At 49.6% G+C, this 19,675-nt stretch overlaps 1 protein-coding gene across 1 annotated transcript in view; it reads right to left on the reverse strand.

Annotated features, from left to right (window-relative positions):
- Nucleotides 1-302: 302 nt before the first annotated feature.
- The window catches only part of Ndrg1 (N-myc downstream regulated 1), a 41,661-nt gene continuing 22,288 nt past the window's right edge, over nt 303-19,675 (reverse strand). Inside the window, exons 5-16 of the mRNA XM_038342002.1 lie at nt 19,517-19,637; nt 16,942-17,004; nt 16,172-16,232; nt 14,802-14,888; nt 12,885-12,941; nt 11,067-11,170; nt 9,589-9,645; nt 8,773-8,824; nt 8,035-8,082; nt 7,002-7,037; nt 5,059-5,110; nt 303-2,114 (exon numbers count right to left, since the gene is read on the reverse strand). Of these exons, the coding sequence (XP_038197930.1) occupies nt 1,873-2,114; nt 5,059-5,110; nt 7,002-7,037; nt 8,035-8,082; nt 8,773-8,824; nt 9,589-9,645; nt 11,067-11,170; nt 12,885-12,941; nt 14,802-14,888; nt 16,172-16,232; nt 16,942-17,004; nt 19,517-19,637 (980 nt within the window). The 3' untranslated portion in view covers nt 303-1,872. The remainder of the gene's footprint in view (nt 2,115-5,058; nt 5,111-7,001; nt 7,038-8,034; nt 8,083-8,772; nt 8,825-9,588; nt 9,646-11,066; nt 11,171-12,884; nt 12,942-14,801; nt 14,889-16,171; nt 16,233-16,941; nt 17,005-19,516; nt 19,638-19,675) is intronic.

Below are 19,675 nucleotides of genomic sequence, written 5' to 3' on the forward strand. Positions count from 1 at the left end.
GAAAAAGATGTGTCTGGCAGTTTGCATAGAAATGGTGATCGTTTAGATATATTGGGCTAAAGGGCTGTAATATGTAAATTGCCTTCACCTGTTTCTTCTTTCTTCAGTATTACTACCTGAGAGTTTAGGAACCCGTAGGACAGACAGTGCCATTTCTACTGGCCAGTACCAATCTATGGCAAAGAACTCCAACATTAAGGGGCACACAGGAGCTCTGGATGTCAAGAGTAAAGCTCCACCCCTTCCTGTTTCACAGTGTCCCACACACCCTCACAGGGGGAAAAGGAAAAGACACAAGCCACTGCAAAGTTACAAATTTATTGGTCTGGAAATAAATACAAACATCTCATTAAGAAACTGCCCTGGAAAGACGTGTACAATGGTTTCTTGTCCTCATTCAGGCACCCTGGTCTGGATCCCTGATCTTTCTCTACAAGGCTGGAGGAAGCTTCCATGGTAGGAGTTGGTGGGTAAATTGGTCCTTGCCTCCCATGCCGGCTATAGGGCGTGACTACTTTCCTTTAGCAAGTCCAAGATCCTGGAACTCACCAGGCCTTGATAACTGACTTCCAACAGTCTAATCTGACCACATTTCCTATAGGGAAGTCCACAGTTAGCCATGGTGAGAATCAAAAGACAGTAGCACAGGGCGTGGGCACTAGGCTGGCATCGTCACTAACCCAGTCAGCAGGAGGGGCAGGAAGAGGGGGCCGCAGGAGAGGCGAGTGAGTTCCCATGGAATGTACAGCTTCTGGAACCACCTTCTCAGCCCATCCCCCACCAGAGTACATGGTTCACTCTGAAGAACCAGCAATGGGCCAGTTGAGAGCCATTTAGCTATCAAGTTTAGAGCCAACCCCAGATGTCAACAATGGGAGACGAGGCTTGACTCGGTCACACAAGATTCCAGCTCACAGGCTAGTGTTCACTGAAATCATGCCCACCAGGTTCTAGCGCTTGGGTTCTTCTATTAATCACCCAATCCTATGCCTACTGCAACCCCAGCCCTTCCCAGCCTAGAGACTCATCCCAGACAAGGATCATTGTCACCTGTTGAGTTCTCTGTCTCAAGGAATGCAACTACAAATCAAAACCACCTTCCCCGGGGACAAAGGAGTTACCCACTCATTCACACTGTGGGATGGGAGCCAAGGACAGTAGGGCAGATAGGCTATGGGGCAGGGAGTCTTAAACCACTATGACACCCAATATTTGCTGGATCGTTTTCTTTACATAGCCCGAACTTTTTTTTTTTTTAACCAGTCTTCCCTGCAAATTAAAAGGTTGTCAGAAAAACAGGCTGTGGGTTTTGGCATCCAGAACTTTAAATCCAGTTCCTTCCAGTGAACTGTGTGGACTTGGTTTCTTCTACCTACCCTAGATCCCGCCTCTTTCCCTCCTCATCTTGTTTTTCCTTCTTAAAATAAGGCGCCCAACTTCCCTGCCTCTCTCCCCTTTCAAATCAGAAATAAGTTTGTTTCCAGGAATGATTTTTAGTGGGGAGGAAACAGGAAGCAGGGGGGCGGGGCTGGCAAAATGCCGAGAACCAGGATGCTGGCTCAGCCTGGGCTCGGGGCCAGGCAGTGTTACAGCTCTGTTTTTCTTAGTTTTGGCAGTTTGGTGTCTGAGGATAGAGAGAGGGGCCACCGGGCCACTTGCTAGCAGAACACAACTTTGAACTGCTTCTTGCCTTTGTCCACCACCACCCACTCTGGTCCCAGGCAGCCGCCTGAACAGCTTGGGTCTGCCACCGCCAGAGTTCATTTGTACAAAAGCAGCTTTGGATTAATACCGCATTAGCGCAGGGTGGCAGGCAGGGGTTGGGTGCTAAGGGAGAGCCCACCAGTCCAGGACGACTGATGCGCAGACTGCCTAGCAGGACACCTCCATCGACTTGGGCCCGGCATTGTTCCCAGTGGCACCCGAGTTAGGGGTGATGTTGAGACGGGCATCTTCACTGGTATGGGAGCGGCTCCGGGACCCCTCGCTGGTGTGTGAGCGGCTGCGGGGACCCTCGCTGGTATGGGAGCGACTGCGGGGGCCCTCCAGGGATGTGACGCTGGATCCAGAGGCTGTGCGGGACCGCATCAGGCGGGTCATGCTGGCAGAGGGCACTGGAAACATAGAACACAATGTGGTTAGGATATGGGAAGCCTCTACAGGTGTGGGACCGTAGCCCTGTCTCTGCCATGGTGTCCTTATAAGAACCCAAATGAACGCCCCTTTTCCCTATTGCTTTCATTCTTGGGGCCATCCACCTTCTATGCCCCTCACAAAGTGCCTAGTCGTGGTAAAGGCATATGATGATCACAGGGCAAGAGACCAGAGCCATTATGGGTATGAACCGCAGTTTGTTATGTGCTTATTATCTAGATGGCTGCTGGAGAGTCACTTCTGAAGCTTTTCTGTGCCTGTCTGCAAAATTGAAGACCTTTGTATGGTCACAGAACCTTCTCTGCAATGTACTGTTAGGAGGTAGGAGAACACGGAGGCCAGCAAGGCTAGTCTCTGCCCATCCCAGGGAGGACCCAAGGTCTCACCACGTGGTTCCTGTGGAGATTTTAGCAGTCTGTCTATCTTCTAAGATCCTGCTAGCTCTCAAGCCCCAGCAAGACCCCAACTGCCCATGCCGCAGCAGGTGGCTGACAGAATAGGATAGAACAAAATGATCCTCACCCTGTCTGGGGTTGCAGCACTTCCCCCAAATCCATGCCCACTTAAAACCTCAGAATATAATAATAAAAAAAAAAAAAAAAAAAAAAAAAAAAAAAAAAAAAAACAGGAGAGGGCCAAACCCATATGACATGATGCAGCCACAAGCCACACAAGGCCTCTGACTGCAGCCAACAGAAGTAAGCAGACAAGAAAAGGCCTTGCAAAGTAAGCCAGCCCTGACCACACTTTGGCCTCATACCTGCAGCCTCTGAGCTTGTGGGGAAATGCATTCCTGATATTTAAGTGCCCTATCTCGGGGGGGGGGGGGGGGATTCTCTTAGGATACTCACTGGGAGGACTAATGCCACACCCCAATGAAGCAGTGCCCTAGAGCAGACACCCACATTTGGATAATTGGATTAGTCCTTGCTCAGTTGAATTCCCTCCTTAAAGAATTGATGTTGTTGTTTCCTTCCTTCCTTCCTTCTTTCCTTCCTTCCTTCCTTCCTTCCTTCCTTCCTTCCTTCCTTCCTTCCTTCCTTCCTGTCTTTCTGTCTTTCTTTTTGGTAAGGATCCATTAAGTCCAGGCTGACCTCCAACTCTATGTGTCTGAGATGACCTTGAACTCACTGAACATCTTTCTGCTTCTGCATCCCAAATACTGAGGTTAATACAGAAGTGGACCACCACACAACTGACAGCCTATTTTTAATTCAGGAAGAACTGGGGTCAGTGCACATCTGTGGCTCATATGTTTTTTACTCTGAGTCTCTTTTCTCCACCCAAATCTGCGAGTCCTGATGACCTCACCAGGAAATGGCAACATCCTATGACACCAAGCACACAATGGACAGGACCTGTGAGGCCAGCATCACAGGAAGACACTGTGAGCCAGAACCTCCTTTTTCGGCAATGCCTTTGGGTCGGTGGCTCTTACTATTATCTCTCCAAGGCCTATTTGTCAGACTGATCTGGGAGACAGAAGTGAGACAGATTTGGGGAACAACCAAGGCCTAGCTTTTGCTTCTTTTCCTTCCAGAATACACAGCAAACAGGCTGTGATACACACCCAGCAAGGGAAACTGGACTACCCGACAGTTTTCACCCATTTCCACTAGGGAAAGCATGCTGGGTGGAGGGGGAGAGTCCACAGGCAAATGTGTTCTGTTGGTGAGGGACAACTGGGGATGGGGACCTCATCTGAGGCACTCACAGCAGGCTGCCTCACTCTGTCTTGCTGAGAAGCAAGTGCGGGTGAAGGACCATGGGGAATTTATAGTGCTTCACCAAATAGGCCCATCCTTTTCTAAATGGGTGGGTGGGGTAGGGAAGAAACACGAGGTTAGACTTTTCCAGCTAAGAAGGTCGCATGGATGGAAACTCTAAGCAGCAGGCAGGAAGAGCTGCATGAACTGCTTTGGGCCAGAACCATAACCAACACGTTAATCAACCAGTGTCAACCAAGGCAACCCAGCCAAACCTGTGAGTCCTGGTCACAGCTTGGCATTTCTGAAAAAAGAGGCCGCATGGGTGACACACTTACTCTAAGCTTGAAGCGGGAAGGAAGAAGTCCCTAAAGCAGGCTGCTCGGTCCTTCAGTTCCCTGACTTAATGATCTAGCAAAAAGGCGTTATGCTTTTGGTCTCAAGCACTCTGTTCTCTCTTACATGAAGCTCGGGCTTCATCAGCCTTCCAGAGATCACTCCTCTGTGGCCTGTTTATGCCTTCCCTTGTAGGATTAATGTGATAGTTAAAGGAAGGGAGTGGGAAGATGTACTAATGTTCCTCCCCACCTTTGCTACAACTCTGGTCTTTTGAGCAAGCATGTGTTCAGAATTAGGGGCATTCCTTGTTCAGCTGTTGGTCATTGCTTTTTGAAGAGGAAGGAGGATTTTAAAAGACAGTCCTAGATTAGTATAGTGGTTCTGCTCTGTAATCCCATTACTTGGAAAACTGAAGGAGGAGGATGTGAGTTCAAGACCAGTCTGACCAATAGGGATATTCTGTCTCACTCCTGCCCCCCAAATAATCATTAAATGGTCCTCACACAAAGCTAAATAAATGTCGGATCCACTGTTCATGCATACATAATGGCGTCTCATTTAACGGGCTGGATACACAATGAGGTCTCCTGAGACCACACTGCCCAGAGACACTGTCACCATCTTAGTTTATGCCAATGTCACACATCTTAGTGATGTGTGCTCCATGGAAATCAAATTGGTTACTGATTCATTCCTCATTCAGCCATGCATAGTTGTGACGGCTCCTTTCTCAGACCTGCCTAATGCTTAAGAACTAAAACCACCCAAGATGACAGAGCCTCCCCCCCCCCAACCCCATATTGCTAGCTGTGACAGTACCATCCCCACACCTGCCTGGTGCCCAAGGTGTCATACTTACTGTATCCCATGCCTTGCACAAAGTACTTGAAGGCCTCAGCAAGCTTAGCGGGCTGTAGGAAAGAGAGAGAATATGCGGTCAGTTTCTGGAGGTCCAGATCATCATAGGCCACCTGTTTCTGCAAGCCATAGCTCTGTCCAGGCCAAAGCCACCACACGTGGACAGGAAGAGCATAAGAGCCAAGGGATGGCTATGGAGTCCAGAATCAGCTTTGGCCAGGATCAAACATCTCTAACCTGTCTCATGGCCGAAAGAGCATGAATAAGATACAAGACTTTCTGAGTCAATGTCCTCAACGGCACATAGGGTCGAGTCATACTCTGGGCCTAAAGCCCGGTCTCACAGGCCACCTGGCTGACTAGAGACTCTGCAGAAATTGCTCCAGGAAACCTGGCACCAGACTGACAAGGTCAGTGTTCCTGGATGCACACAAGATGAAGGGAAGGACGGAGAGAAGGAAGAGAAGGAAAGTGGGAAAAGAAAGCAGAAGGACTAGCTAGAAGAAGGGAAAAAGAAGGAAGGATTATAAAAAGGATTATAAAAAGTCAGATTGTTCATTGATGGATGAATAAAACCAGGATTGACAGGTAGAGAAAGGAAGGGGAGAAAGATGGGTGGGAGAAGACATGGAAGAAAGGAAGGAAGGAAGGAAGACTAGAAGGAAAGATGAAAGAAATGGTTGGCTAGATGGGTGAATGTCTATTATCACTAGCTGGGTTAAGTAGGCTATTTCTGGTTAAATGAGCAGGCAGTGCCAAGGCTACCTCCAGAGCCACTCTTTCGTCTGCATGATTCATTCAACCTAACTGGGGTACAAGGAGGTGCTACTAAGGGCCCATCTGTGTGCTCATTGTGTGCCCAGTGGCTCAGTCTTCTCACAGACAGAGGCCATGCAGTCGCCATCCTGCATCTACCTGCACCAACTCCTGCCACTCATCTGCAAGGAGGCAAACAGCCTGGGTGACATTTAGCCTTGCAAATGTTATACCCTGGAATTTTGTGAGACGCCAAACAATGGCAAAGCAGGGCATGACTTGGCTGCAGAGAGAAAGGACATCTGTTCAAGATGGACCGATTTTGAAGAGGGGGCCAGCAGGGCACCACTGGCCACTATTACCATAGGCAACATTTGCTTCTTTCCAACCTCAGTTTCCCCTTAGCATGCTGAGCTGAAATATCTGCTCCTATCTACAGCCTCTGAGAACTACAACAAAGGCGTAATCTGAACAAAGGTAAGAAAGTCTTTTGCAATCACGCCCAGACAGGGAAGGGACAGTGGGAGCGGTTACATGGGAATCAGGCTTGAGGCTTAGTTTTCACCAGTGTTTAAATAGTTTCAGTCCAGGCCCAGGCTAGATCTGTCCTGGTTGCAAGCAGATAAAGATAGCAGGGAGTAGGCCAAGGACTGGAGGATGATGAGCAAGCAAGCTACACAAATGCAGGGATACAGGTTCCCACATACCCAGACACATGTGCATGTAGGCACATGAATGTACATATGTGCACACACAGAAACACATGTACAACTCTCGTTTGTGCATGCATACAAACAGGCATGCACATACATACACACACAGACATGGCCTATATACACACACATTGTGGTGTCATAGTCTCTCTGTCTCTCTATTCTGGGCTTGAGCTCCCAATAGCCCCTGGCTAGAGCAAGGCAACCACGATTCTGACCCCATGGCCAACCCAGGTCCATCTGGCAAATCTCTTAAGCCTGTGGACCTCAGGGTCACCCAATCCCCTAAAGCTGCTTGATGGAGATCTAGGAAATCCACATTTATGAAGCACATTTTATGAGAATATATGCATAAACTACCATTGGATGCCACACAGAGGGAGTGGGGTAAAGGGAGTTCTTAGGTCATAAAGGTACACACACCCCACCAGTGGAGGTGACAGGTGTTGAGTGACAAAGCCACAATTTCACTCACCTGAGAGATCTGCGGGAGGCCGCCACAGTCTGCCATCTAGAAAGGAGGGAGGCTGGTTAGTACCAAACACCTAGATCATAGCTGCAGCAGTCTGTGCTCTCCCCCAGGATTACCCACCTGACTCTGCTCTGGGTGGGTTGATTGTGGGTGGGTGCTGCTGTTGACCGTAATCTATTATCTTCCTTGGCAACTACTCCTTGAAGCTTACACACAGAAACAAACCCCTACAGACCACTCCATGTAATCCCTGAAAGCATACCTGGCTCAACTATGTCATTTAGGAAGCCAGGGCGGCTTATAGAACTTTCAAGATCCTGGCCTCCAGGGTATACCAGTGGGGAGATCCTCAGGAAGGAGCCTGAGCCTGTGGCACCACCCAGGTACAGCTGCCACACACAGGTGGCTTTAGGGGTGCAAACAGCCCTGACTGCATGCTGTGGGATTTCTGCAGAACTCTAACCCAGCACAAGGTAACAATCACACTGAACTCAGGAGACATTGCCAGAGGAGGCTTGTCAAGCCTCACACCCTCTCACTGCATAGGGGTGTGGTGTGTCCCTCTGGTGCAGGGATGTCCTTGCCCCATCCTAGGAAAAGGAGACTCTGGTCCTGTGTCCCAGTCTACCTTCCCCCAGCTGCATGTACAGAAGTACATAGCCCCCCTGCAGTATGGTCCCCAGAATGGACCACTTTGTTTTGCATCCTCAGATTGGCTCCAAGCTGGCTTGCTTCCTTAACTAACTCCCTATCCCCATGTGTCCTTTCCTTCTTCCCTTTCAGAGGCAGGGTCTCAAGTACAGTCTAGACTAGCCTAGAAAAAAAGGTTGTGTTGTCTGGGAGGGCCTCAAACTTCAGATCCTCCTGCCTCTGCCTCTGGAGTGCTGGGAAAACAGAGATATGCATGACACCCAATTCCAAATCCTTACTTTCAAGGATCTAACAATAGTTCTGTGCTTCAACTAGCTCGGCTCAGGTCTGAAAACATTTGGGGGACTCTAAACTATGCCAGCTGCAGCCCTGCTGTTGCTCATACCTTGAGCAGGGTGGTCTTTGTGGGGTCCAACTTGGAGTTGCATTCCACCTGCACAAGAGGAAAGACTAGGTAAGTGCCTGACTCACAGCCCAAGTCAGGAGTGCCCTGGTCTCCCCTGCACTCCGCCCCACCATCCGGAACACCCCCGTCCCCTCAGTCATGAAGAAAAAAAGGTGGGCATTGTTTTCTTAAACACATATGGTTTTGGAGCCTGGGCCTCCCATGACTAGCTCTGTGACCGGGAGACAAGCCAAGCAGGTTACATCCAGCTCCGTGGAGCACTGGAGAGGCAGAGCAATGGTCTGGACTTTGAGTAACAACCTCAAGTCACACATCTCCCCAGGTGGAAGGATGTCCGGAAACAGGCCATCCTCTATGTGTCTCCCTAGCACTGCAGGTGGGAATTAGAGGGGAAACTGAGGCAGAAAGCTCTGCGTGACCCAGCTCCCGGCTTTGTTTTTCTGCTAAGGGAAAAGCCCACCTGGTGCCGAGACTGGGGGAGAACGCCTAGCCATGAAGCCTAGCCTTAATCCTGCCATGTAGATGAGGTGCCCGTGGACAGCTGGAGGGCAGGGGAGGCAGGTGGCCAGGCAGCCAGGACTGGAGGCCACACTGAGAAGCTGACCTGAGCTCTGCTCCAAGGCTGGCATGGCATTTAAACAATATCCTTGCATTGGGAGGGAAAAACAGGGAGACTCATACAGGTGAGGGTTCGGGGTCTGCTGAACTGATACCTACCACAGCATCCACGGCAGGAGAGTTGTCCCCAACCACCAGCAGAGCAGGGCACCTGCACAGGACAGAAAAAGAGAAGTCACCCCAAAATCCAGCTCCAGGTTCTCACATGCTAGACTCTGGACTACAGCAGGATTCTAAAAGGCTACTTAGGTTTCCTAGCACCTTTTGTACCTTGATGTTCCTACACTAGCATCCTTTGTTTTGAACTTTGAATAAAGAGGACTAGCAGTTATTTCTACCTTAGTAAAAAAAAATTCAGCCCAATGACTCCTGTGTCTTAATGCTTTCATTCCAATGCACCCTCCGCCTGGGGAAGGAGGAATAGAAATTTTCCAGGGATTAAGACAGACAAAAAAAAAAAACATGTGGCATAAGTGACAAAGAAAATAACACAAGTATTCGCCAGTGTGGTGCACACGGGGAACATAGAAAGACACCATCACTGCCAGTAGAACTTGTCAGCTGCAACCACTGACTACTAGATATACAGAACTCTCATGCCAGGTCCTGTATCTTTCAGCTCTAGGCTTTGGGAAGCACAGCCTAACTCGGCCACTGGTGCTGAATGTGCTTAACAGAGGCAATCAGCCTCTTGATTCAAAGGCTCCAGTTATGATCGCAAACTCCCTGCCCCGATGTTGACTCCAGCTACACAAGGAGAGGTTCAAGTCAGATAGCTTGGGTAAGATACAGTCAGCCGTCTCTACCAAAGTGCTCCACCCTATGGGGGCATTTCTCACACCCAGCAGACGCCTGCACCAGCAGCCCTGAGTGGAGCATGGTAGCCTGGCCACAGAGGGGAGGAAAGCCACTCACTGCAGGGTGACGGTGTGGGTTCCAGGCATTGGCCGCTCAATCTCCAGGTCCCGCCGGCTGTAGACAACATACACATTGTTAGCATTGGCAGACCTGTCCCAGGAGCCACTCCCACCATGCCAGTACTGGAGATCCCACCTTAGACCATTCTAGAAGAAGACCACAGATCATCTTTATGATGAGGTCATGTAACGCTCAAGACCCCAGGACCACTTAGTGTCCATAGACGTAATTAAGAGTCAACAGGTCTCATCTGTTTCTAATGAAGCCTTCCTCATTTTTTCCTGGAATTTATCAGTGTTAATATTATTTCTACAGGGAAACAAAGCAGGTCTTCACTAAATGTCCCTGCTTCCCTGTCCCCCTACCTAGAGCCCCCACCCACCACCCACCAATGCAAAAGCTCCAGAGTGGCCTCCTGGGACCCCTCCACTCCTAACTGAAGGCTGTCCTCAGCAGTTCTGAAGCCTCAATCTCTAAAACTCAAACCTTCCCTCTATGTGTCCCAAAGCCTGCGCTAGTGGTGTCCCACTATGCTAGCAGAGGTCCAGAGTGGATCTAATCCCTGCATGTGAACATCTGGCCCCTATGCCCTCTGAAGTTCTGAGACCAAAGCCAGCACTGCAGCATTCAAATCATACCATGCCATGTCCTAGCTGTGTGACCTTGGGAAGAACACTAAACCTTTCTGTGCTTTTGCTTCCTCTCCAGGAAATGGTCTCAGTAACAGCCCCTTTCCAGTTCATTCCTGTGATTCCCACTGTCCAGCCAGGAGCCCATGCCCCTCTTCTTGGTACCCATTTGCATCTTCAGATAGCAGTGAGAACGCCATAGGTCTCCTGCACTGAGACGCTGACAGGATTGCGAGAAGGGCATCAAAGCCCATCAGAGATGCTAAGGTCACTGCAAATGCAAACTCACTGTGAGGAGGTTAAGTCCTAGGCCCTGTCCTAGGTTAGATGCATGCAAGGCTCACTCCTGGCCCCTGTGTTGGAAGTGCAGCAGAGGCGCCTCTGCAGGCTGCGTGAGTGCCCGTTCCAGAACCTGTCACTGATGCTACTAACCCTGTGTAGTCCCTTCCCCAGGAAAGCTCTGAACAAGGTCCTCAAGCTTCCCAGCAGCCTCCAGGGTCCTACATTCCCACAGTTTTTCACTCTGTTGCCCAGGTCTACCCATAGAAGGTTTTACTCTTAGTCAGCATTGGGCACAGGCCTCCACCCTCCACCCTGACTGCTCAGCTGGTTCCTACTCACCTGGTCCCACAGTCTGGATAGAAGCATCAGCCAGAGCCTGGCAGAGCTCACTCAGTGCTAAGGGCCAGGCAGCGTCCGCACAGCCATTGTCCTCCCCAGACACCACTCTGCTAACCTACAGCTGTAACAGCCCTGACCTTCGCTTCCACTGCAGGCCTGCTGCAGGAGGCGGATGAGGCCCCCAGTTAGACATGGCCATGCCCACCCCTGCCCAAGGGCTCTTGCCTGTTGTAGGCGCTGATGAATAGGTGTAGGTTGCTGGGGTTCATATCATTGAGGATGTGCTGGCGGTATGTGTGCACCACCTCCACGTTGTTGTGCATCTCCTCCTGTGGGGACAGAGGGGAAGGCTTGTCACCACTGAAGCCACAGCAGTAGGGAGGAAGAGCATGGCTGAGGCAGAGGCAACTGTGATCTAGGTTCATGGCATGTCTGTGGTGGCCAGTGCAGACTACTGAGTGACAGTGATGGGCACCCAGGTTTCCTGCTTCACGGTAGGACCCCTCCCCTCCCCCACAGGACAAAGTTCCTGTCACTTTGGGGATCAGAAGGAACCTTTGTCAGCAAGGAGGCTAAGCCATGACAAAGACACCCTGGGGGGGGGGGGGTTCTGACCAAAATGAACAGCAGCAACTGGGGGGTATCAACCAGCCTCAAGGGACTTGAGGGACAGTCTGAACTGTGTGATGATACCCCCGGGTTGCTCTGAGTCATTTCAGTTACAAGCCCAGGGTGACACCAAAGCAAAGGCGGATGTTTTCTGCTGCTCTGAAACTCAGGGGGCATCAAAGAATCATCACATTCATTACCTCAGCAGTGGAGAATGCCCCGTTCAGAAAAGTGGTATATCACGGAGTCTGGGCAACCAAGGGGTTTTCCAGACATTGAACTTGAATGTGAGCCAAAAGTATACATCCTCTCTCAGGGCAGCTGGCTCTGGGTGAGGCCAGCAATGTGACACCAGACAGAGGCAAAGACCAGACCTCTCACTAGGACACTGTAAGGATGCCTGCTCTGTCTTCAGCCCTTGAAAGAACCAAGCAAGGCCAGAGGCTTAGGAAGGCAGATCAAATCCCAGTCATGCATCTCCTGGCTTGGGAGACCTTACACGAGTCATCCAGCCTCTAATCTACATTTTCCCACCTCAAACTGGAATGAGTATATGGTCACAGAGCTTTGGAGCGGATTCTGTGAGCTAATCCCTGACAAATACCAGAAATTGGGCCCCACATAGGCAAGAAGCTGATCCCCACAGACATGTACACTGCAGACTTCATTCATAAAAGCCCCAAACTATTACAAATAAAGGCCCAGCACAGGTCAATAGAAAAGCTACGGTATGTCTACTGAGTGAAATATTACTCAGTGCCAAATGGATGATGGCGTCCAAAAACGTAAGTAGCCTCTAACATAATCATGTTACGACCACAGAGAAGAGAGTATGGGACTCAAGGACAAATCTAGAGAAACAGAGAGCAGACCAGAGATGCTTGGGAGGAGAAGAGGTTCAAGGACACAAAGGTGTGTGTGTGAAGGACATTTCCACCATCTTAGTCACTCTGAGGGCTGATGGATTTGATCAAATATATGTCGCACATTGTGCTTCAACAAAGACAGGTTATCGAGAAGCTCCACCCCTGGCTGAGGAGCCATTGGCTGTTGATGGATGCTGGGGGAAAGGAGGGGGGCTGCCCATGCCAGCGGATAGCCCTATACTCTTGTTTATAATAGCAGCACCAGCAGCATTTAGTAAATTTTAAAAACACATACATTTAGTTGAGAGGGAGATCTGGAGGGGAAAAACTCAGGGTACATTTGATCAAAAGACCTTGTACACATGTATGAAATTCTCCAAAGGGGGTGGGTAGAAAGCAGTGTGAATGGCTTGCTGACTGTGAGCCAATATTACACAACAATTCACAGACTCCAGCCTGGGTCACCCCTTGATTGTACCTTGTGTGTGCCACCTGCCCATGTGGCCCTGTGTGGGGTGCCACATGGTTAACTGCTCAGCGAGGACAGCAAGACACCCCCACCACTAACCTTGCCGAAGAGGTGGGACACGACCATGTCTGGCAGGGCTTGGGTCCATCCTGAGATCTGTAGAGGGAGAACAAAGAAAAATTGGCAACTAGAACTCAGCAGTAGAGAAAGAAAGTCAGCCAGCCCAGGGCCCTAGGGGCAGAGTAACACCTGGCTCCCTGAGACTCTAACAGGGCGCCATGACAGCCTGGCCAGAGCTTGGCTCTGGGATGGATGCCATAGACCAATTTAGTACAGACCTGCTCACTAGCTTAGCACTATTGAGAGGTAAAGGCAAACTTTTAAAAGGTTGAGGCCCACAGCAGGCCTCCAGGGCAGCAGGGTAGTTTATTTTATTTTTGCCACCAGCCACAAGCTGGCCTACTGCCATGACGTGGTCTTGCCATAGGGACCAAATCCTCCAAACCTGTGAGTCCTCACAAATCTTCCCTCAGCAGAAGTCAGTTATTTCACACAACTGCTTGTGTGGCAGAAGGGCTCCTGTCTCTGGTTCCCTCCTGAACCTACAACCCAAGGCAGACCAGGCCTGGCTTTCCATCCAGTTCTTCCCTCTTAGAGCCCACACAGAGGAGACATCCAGCAAGTGGGGTGGAAACACAGCCTAGCGAGGCCAAGCTTTCCCTGCTCCCAAGTCCTCAGTACTGTGGCCCCATCACCCCAACGCATGACCTCCCTTCTCCACAAGGCCGGGTGCACTCAGCCCTAACTCCTCCTCCTCCATCATCCCCCAGCTTCTCCCCTCCTGTCCAGTTTCTGGTCTGTGAATTCCTTGAAGTCTCTTGAAGTCATTCTTGAATGACTCCCCACAGCACCTCCGAAAAGACTGTATACAGCAGGATCTAAAAGCCCAGTAGTTTTTGCAGCTGGTGCTCAATAAATGTTCAGACCATGACGTAAAATCCAAACCGCCAGTTATACAACAGGAGCTGTATAAATGCTACATGTGCACTGTAGGTACTTGACAGACAAGGCAGATATCACAGAGGATAGGTGTTTGGGGAGAGGTGGTAAGAAAGATGAACATTTGACCTAGGATCCTGACCTGCCTTGATGGCTACCTGAAGCTACAGAGTACTGGGCTGGCTGAAGGCCCTGAACCTCAGGTCTCTTGGCTATAACTGGAGGTATTAAAAACCATGTCATCAGGACATAGCAAGGCTCCCACAGTAAGGATCCAATAAGGCATCCAGGCATCGCAGACTCTGGCAATTACGCCTGGCATACAAAAACCCCTAGATATGTCCGTCCCTCTCTCTGGCCTTGACAGACATGGGGAACTCATTAAAACCACAGCCTATCTCAGCTGAAGGTCAGTGCCCCAGCCGTCCTTGCTTGGCTCAGAACAGCTGAGCAGCAGCCAAGTGGGCCCAAATGGAATGTCCCTCTCTCGGCTGGAAAATAAAATAAAATCCAGGGAGGATGCTTTACTCCTGGCTGCCCTACAGGCAGGGACAGGGCTATCAATGCTTTAGGAAGACTCAACAGCATCTAGCAGACAGAAAGGGGGGTGGGTACAACTCATGCCTGCTTCCTCAACAGCTGCCCATACTAACAAAACCACCATCCCAATCAGAGACCAATCACTCCAGCCGGAGCGGCTTTATCCCACCCTGATTGGAAGCTTCTCCCTATCCTTGGAAATCACTGGGGACTTCACAGGAAAAAGAAAAACAATCATTGCTTAAAAAAAAAATCAACAGACTCAACAGGGACCCTTGGGACAGCAGCCAGGGCAGAACTACTTAGCTCATCTGAGCAGCTGCAAATGGTTGCTAGCCTAAACAGGGCCAAGGAAGGTTGCTCTCTTGGGGGCTGGGGAAAGAGACGAGTAGGGCCAAGAAGGTGCTCCCCTGGCGGCGGCGGTGAGGGGGGCGAGGCTGGGACCCCACCTTCCTGCCTTGCCCTGTCAAGTCTCACCTTGGAAGCAGCCCAGTCCATCCAGCCTTCTGCACAGGGGTTCACATTCATGAGCACGAGGCCCTCCACCATCTCAGGGTTGTTGAGCTGCAATCAGAGACACAACGTGAGCTATAACACTCAAGAGAGAAAAACATGGAGGCTTTGAAGCCAACAACAGGGGAAACTTGGAGCAGGTGTAGATAGCTCCTTGGCATTGTCAGTGCAGAACGGAGGGTCTAGCTCAGGCAAAAGTGGATCAGGTCCTCACGAGAGCAGAAGGAAGAAGACGTAAAAGAAGAAAGAATGCACTCACACTTTGGGGACCTGTCAATCATATCCCTTCACCTCACAGAGCCTCAACTATCTCAGATGTCAGTGGTGCAACAGCCAAGCCACACTAGAGTGAGAAGGGCCCAGTAATGCCCTCTGGTTCTGTCACCTGGAATGCCTCTGTATTTAGGACTCTAAGACCAGTCCAGCATCTGCTTGAAGCTGATGCCCAAGCTCATTTGCATTTTGACAGTATGCGTGAGCACTATTGAGGTGCTGCACTTAGCAGGCAACAAAATACCTTGAGTTGGATGACATGAGCCACTTTAGGGAAAAGTCATGAAGGCTACCCATAGTGTCAGCAGCAAGCATGTCACATTCGTATGTGTCTGACTCTTACGTAGACTCCACCAGGATCACAGAGGACCTGGGTCACAAAACCCTGAGCTAACACAATGCAGTATCAGAGGATGCTATGAATGGGAAACTATCCACATTTCCTGCTCAGAAAACAAGGCCAGTGACCCTGTCTACTGGTGGCATTTCATCTGTTAGCAAGAAAGTATGAGGTACATGCACAGGTACCCATGTGGCACATGCCACAAGTGGCCCCAGTGGCTCTCCCTTGGGAAATAAAAGTACAGCTCATTTCCTTTTCCTGTTTGGGTTTTTTTGGATGGTTTTCAAATTTTATTCATTATGTATTTGTGGGTCTGTGTGTGGGTCTCATACCAAAATGTGTGGGCCTCATACCCAAACGTGCAGGTAGACACACTTAGCATAACCATGCAGAAGCCAGGGCAAGGCACAAGAGTCTATCTCTGCTTCTCTCCATTGTGTTCCCTTGAGACAGGGTCTCTCATCAAATATGAAGCTCACCTTTTAGGCTAGGCTGGCTAACCAGAGACCTCTCCAGAGTCTCTACCTATCTCCAATCCACTCCATACTGAGGTTACAGGCACCTGCAGCCATGCCTGTCTTTTACATGGGTTCTGGAGATTTGAACCCCAAGCCTCAAATCTCTACACTTGCATAGCAACACTCTTTCCTACTGAACTAGCTCCCCGGCACCTAAATAAATTTTTAAATATAATTTTACAAACTGTAGAGAAACTTACTGCAAAGCGGGTCAGGATGTATGCGCCAGCTCCTGTCCCCATGCCAATGACACTCTTGAGCCTGGAAACAAAATGGACATTCAGGTTGGTGAAGGGAGACGTGGTAGAGCCCCTGCTTACCCCTATCAACTTCCCTCATTTGCTCCAAAGAGCTCTGCCCCTTAGATATCTTTGCTGAGGATGTCAACAAGCTAGCTCATGCCATGAAAGGCAGGCAGCCCTGATGTGCCCTCCAAGTCCAGAGCTATGACCTAGGGAGCCTCATCTGTCTTGCTCCTTTCCCCCTTTCTGCAGCCAGGCTTAGAGATGCCAAGCATTTACAGGAAGGGCCATGAAGAAGTTGCCTCACACCACTCCCATGCTTTATTCTGGACTCTGAAACTTGGAGTGAGAACAAATTGGGGAGCCATGGGGTTTAACCCTAGGAGAGGCTGCAGTGAGAAATGAAAGGGAGCTTGCAAGGGCAGAATGAGAGTCTGGAGAGAGAAGCCAAGCTCCCAATGTACGCTATTCCAGAAGGTTCCATAGGATAAGAAAGCAAGGACAGAGTGGGCATTGGGGCCACTCAAGAAGCAAGACTATGGTCATAGGACAAAGAGGGATGCTGAGCTGGGAGAAGCAGTGGGTACCAGCCACAGCAAGCTCCTTTTTAGACTCATCTGAGAACTCCAACCTGTATTTTAGCAGTCAGGCTAAGGAAGAGAAGGAGCCCAGTAGCTGCCCTTCTGACCAAGCTGACAAGCTTAGATGAAAGAGTCCCAGGCTCTTACCCAAACTGGTGAAGGACTCCAGGAAGCATTTCAGCCAGCTGATCCATTGAGGGGTACATGTACCTGTGAGAGACACAGAGAGGCAGAGCTTGAGAACCCAGACCCTTGAAGAAACAAGTTATCCATATCGGGATATTCTGAAAGCCCAGACACCAGCTGGCCCTTCCACGGAGCAATACAGGCATGGTATTCCCACCTCTCAGAATCCACTGTATGAGGACACTCCCCCCTAACCCTGCAGCTTCCTCTGCCTTGGTCCTACACAAGTACACTTATCAGGACACCAGGGAGGACATGGGTGCTGGGAGGATATGAGAGCAAAGGGATCCACTCTGTTAAAGTGGTCAGGAAGGGCTTCCTAGAGGAAATGATGCTGAGATAGTGCCAGAGACCAGTGGGAAAATGGATCCTCCACAGGGAATGTATGTGGAGGACTCAGCTGGAAGGAGCCCAGATGGTCTGACTTTACTTAACTGGAGCCAGCTTTAGGAGAAGGAGCAAGGGCATGGAACTGCTTTGAGAGTGGCCATACCCCAGCTTGGAATCTCACAAGTACAAAATGAAAAAGTCACCTAACTATGAAGGATTCCACTTCCTGTCAGCTTCCTGGGGTTGGGTAGACAAGAAATGAGTAGCAGATTCCCAAGCAGGAAGTAGATTCCAAAAGGGAGGAGACAGCCATTGATCCCTAATCCTGCTTTGGTGACAAGCAAGACAAGGAGTGTCACCTAGTCTCAACTCCAGAGGGCAGGGGGAAGCCACATCCTGTTCTAACGTTATTTTTACCTCAGGCACACTGAAGTCGCCTGGTAAACTTGGGGGCACACACCTTACATCTTAATCTGCAGATAAATTTTACATTTTTCTCTGAGAAAGGCAAGCCTAGGAGCATCATGAGGCTTCACTTGGGGAGTAAGAGCCTCTGCATGACACCCCCCCACACCCCATCTCACAGACACTTGTCCAGACTGACTTAGCAGAAAAAGCCCTGGTATTGTCAGCTGATTAAGAGTTCACTGTACCCCATTGTTGAACAAGTTCTTTAGGCCTGGGCCTGTCCCTGAGGGACTGGGTGTCCCTTCCCTTCTCTGATAAAAGTTGAAAGAACTGGAATCAGTGACAAAAGAGGGGGGCATCTGTACCCTGGACAAGGAACCTTGATTGACCAGAGACAGAAGCCTCCAGTGCAGACCAGAAGTGAAGCCCAACTTTCTATCTCTACTGTGTGGCCTTTCGTAAGCTCTGAAGTCCTCTCCATGCCTTAGCATCTTCACCAAGAATAAGCTAATAACCCAAGCCACAGACTACTGGCTGATAAGGACTGAGTGAAAATGACATTTGTCATTGGGAACCATGGCAGTGGTCATGTCCCTCCCTCCCCTTTTCCTTTTCCCTGTCTAGGGTTTCTCTACTGCCCCTTTGGGTCTGCACAGGAGAGACACAACTGTCTTAAGCCAGCCTAGCTGGCATGTGGAGTCAGGGTTTACCGGACACCAAGGTTTATCTCCACCTTGAGAGAGGAAGAATACTGGAGAATGATGGCAGCCACACCATGTTACAAAGTATCCCATCAAATAGGGCAGGAGAGATTGCTCAGTGGTTGTTACAATGTATCCCATCAAATAGGGCTGGAGAGATTGCTCAGCGGTTAGAGCTCTTGCCGCACACCATGTTACAATGTATCCCATCAAATAGGGCAGGAGAGATTGCTCAGTGGTTGTTACAATGTATCCCATCAAATAAGGCTGGAGAGATTGCTAAGCTGTTGTTACAATGTATCCCATCAAATAGGGCTGGGGATTGCTCAGCGGTTAAAGCTGCACACCATGTTACAATGTATCCCATCAAATAAGTCTGGAGAGATTGCTAAGCGGTTGTTACAATGTATCCCATCAAATAGGGCAGGAGAGATTGCTCAGTGGTTAAAACTCTTGCAGCACAAGCATGAGGACCAGGGTTTGGATCCTGAGAACCTCTGCAAATCCTGGGCAAGCATGGTGGCCTGCCTGTAATTCCAGCCACAGAAGGTGGAGACAGGGCATCCGTAAAGCAAAACAGCTAGGGAGATTAACCATTATTAGTGAACTCAGGTGTGATAGAGAGACCCTGCCTCAATGAATAAAGTATATAGTGAATGGGAGTGATTCCCTACATCAACTTTGGTTATCTACACATAAGTGCACATGCACCTACACATATAAAAATGTATACACACATAAGTGCACAGCACACATACACAAATGGAAAAAGGAACAAGTTAAAGGGTAAATGCCATGTTATACACACAGTAGCCATAAAAAGTTGTTGAAATAAAATATATTGTCTTGAGTTTTCTTTCTTTCTTTTCTTCATAAAAACTTTTTTTGTAATGAGCCCAAACTAATCTTAAAGTAGTGAACCTCCTGCCTCAGCTTCCCAAGCACTATGATTCCATGTATGCGCCACCATGCCCAGCTTAGAAATAATAAATCTAGATTTTTTTTTTACCATAGCTAATTTTTATTTTATACTTATTGACATTTCCCACTCCACCTGCATCCCCACCTGCTCCTGGGGTGAAGGTCTCTGCTCTTACCCCACTGGAAAGGAAGGGGCACCATCCTGTTGCCCAGGGGCATCCACGTGGCAGACAGCAAAATGTTGTGTGATCTCCTGCATGTCCTCAGAGTTGAAGAGAGGGTTGTAGCAGGTCTTGTCTGCAGGACATGAGAAAGAAGTTAGGAGAAGGGGCTAG

The sequence above is a fragment of the Arvicola amphibius genome, chromosome 9 (assembly GCF_903992535.2).
Source record: "Arvicola amphibius chromosome 9, mArvAmp1.2, whole genome shotgun sequence".
Classification (NCBI taxonomy): Eukaryota; Metazoa; Chordata; class Mammalia; order Rodentia; family Cricetidae; genus Arvicola; species Arvicola amphibius.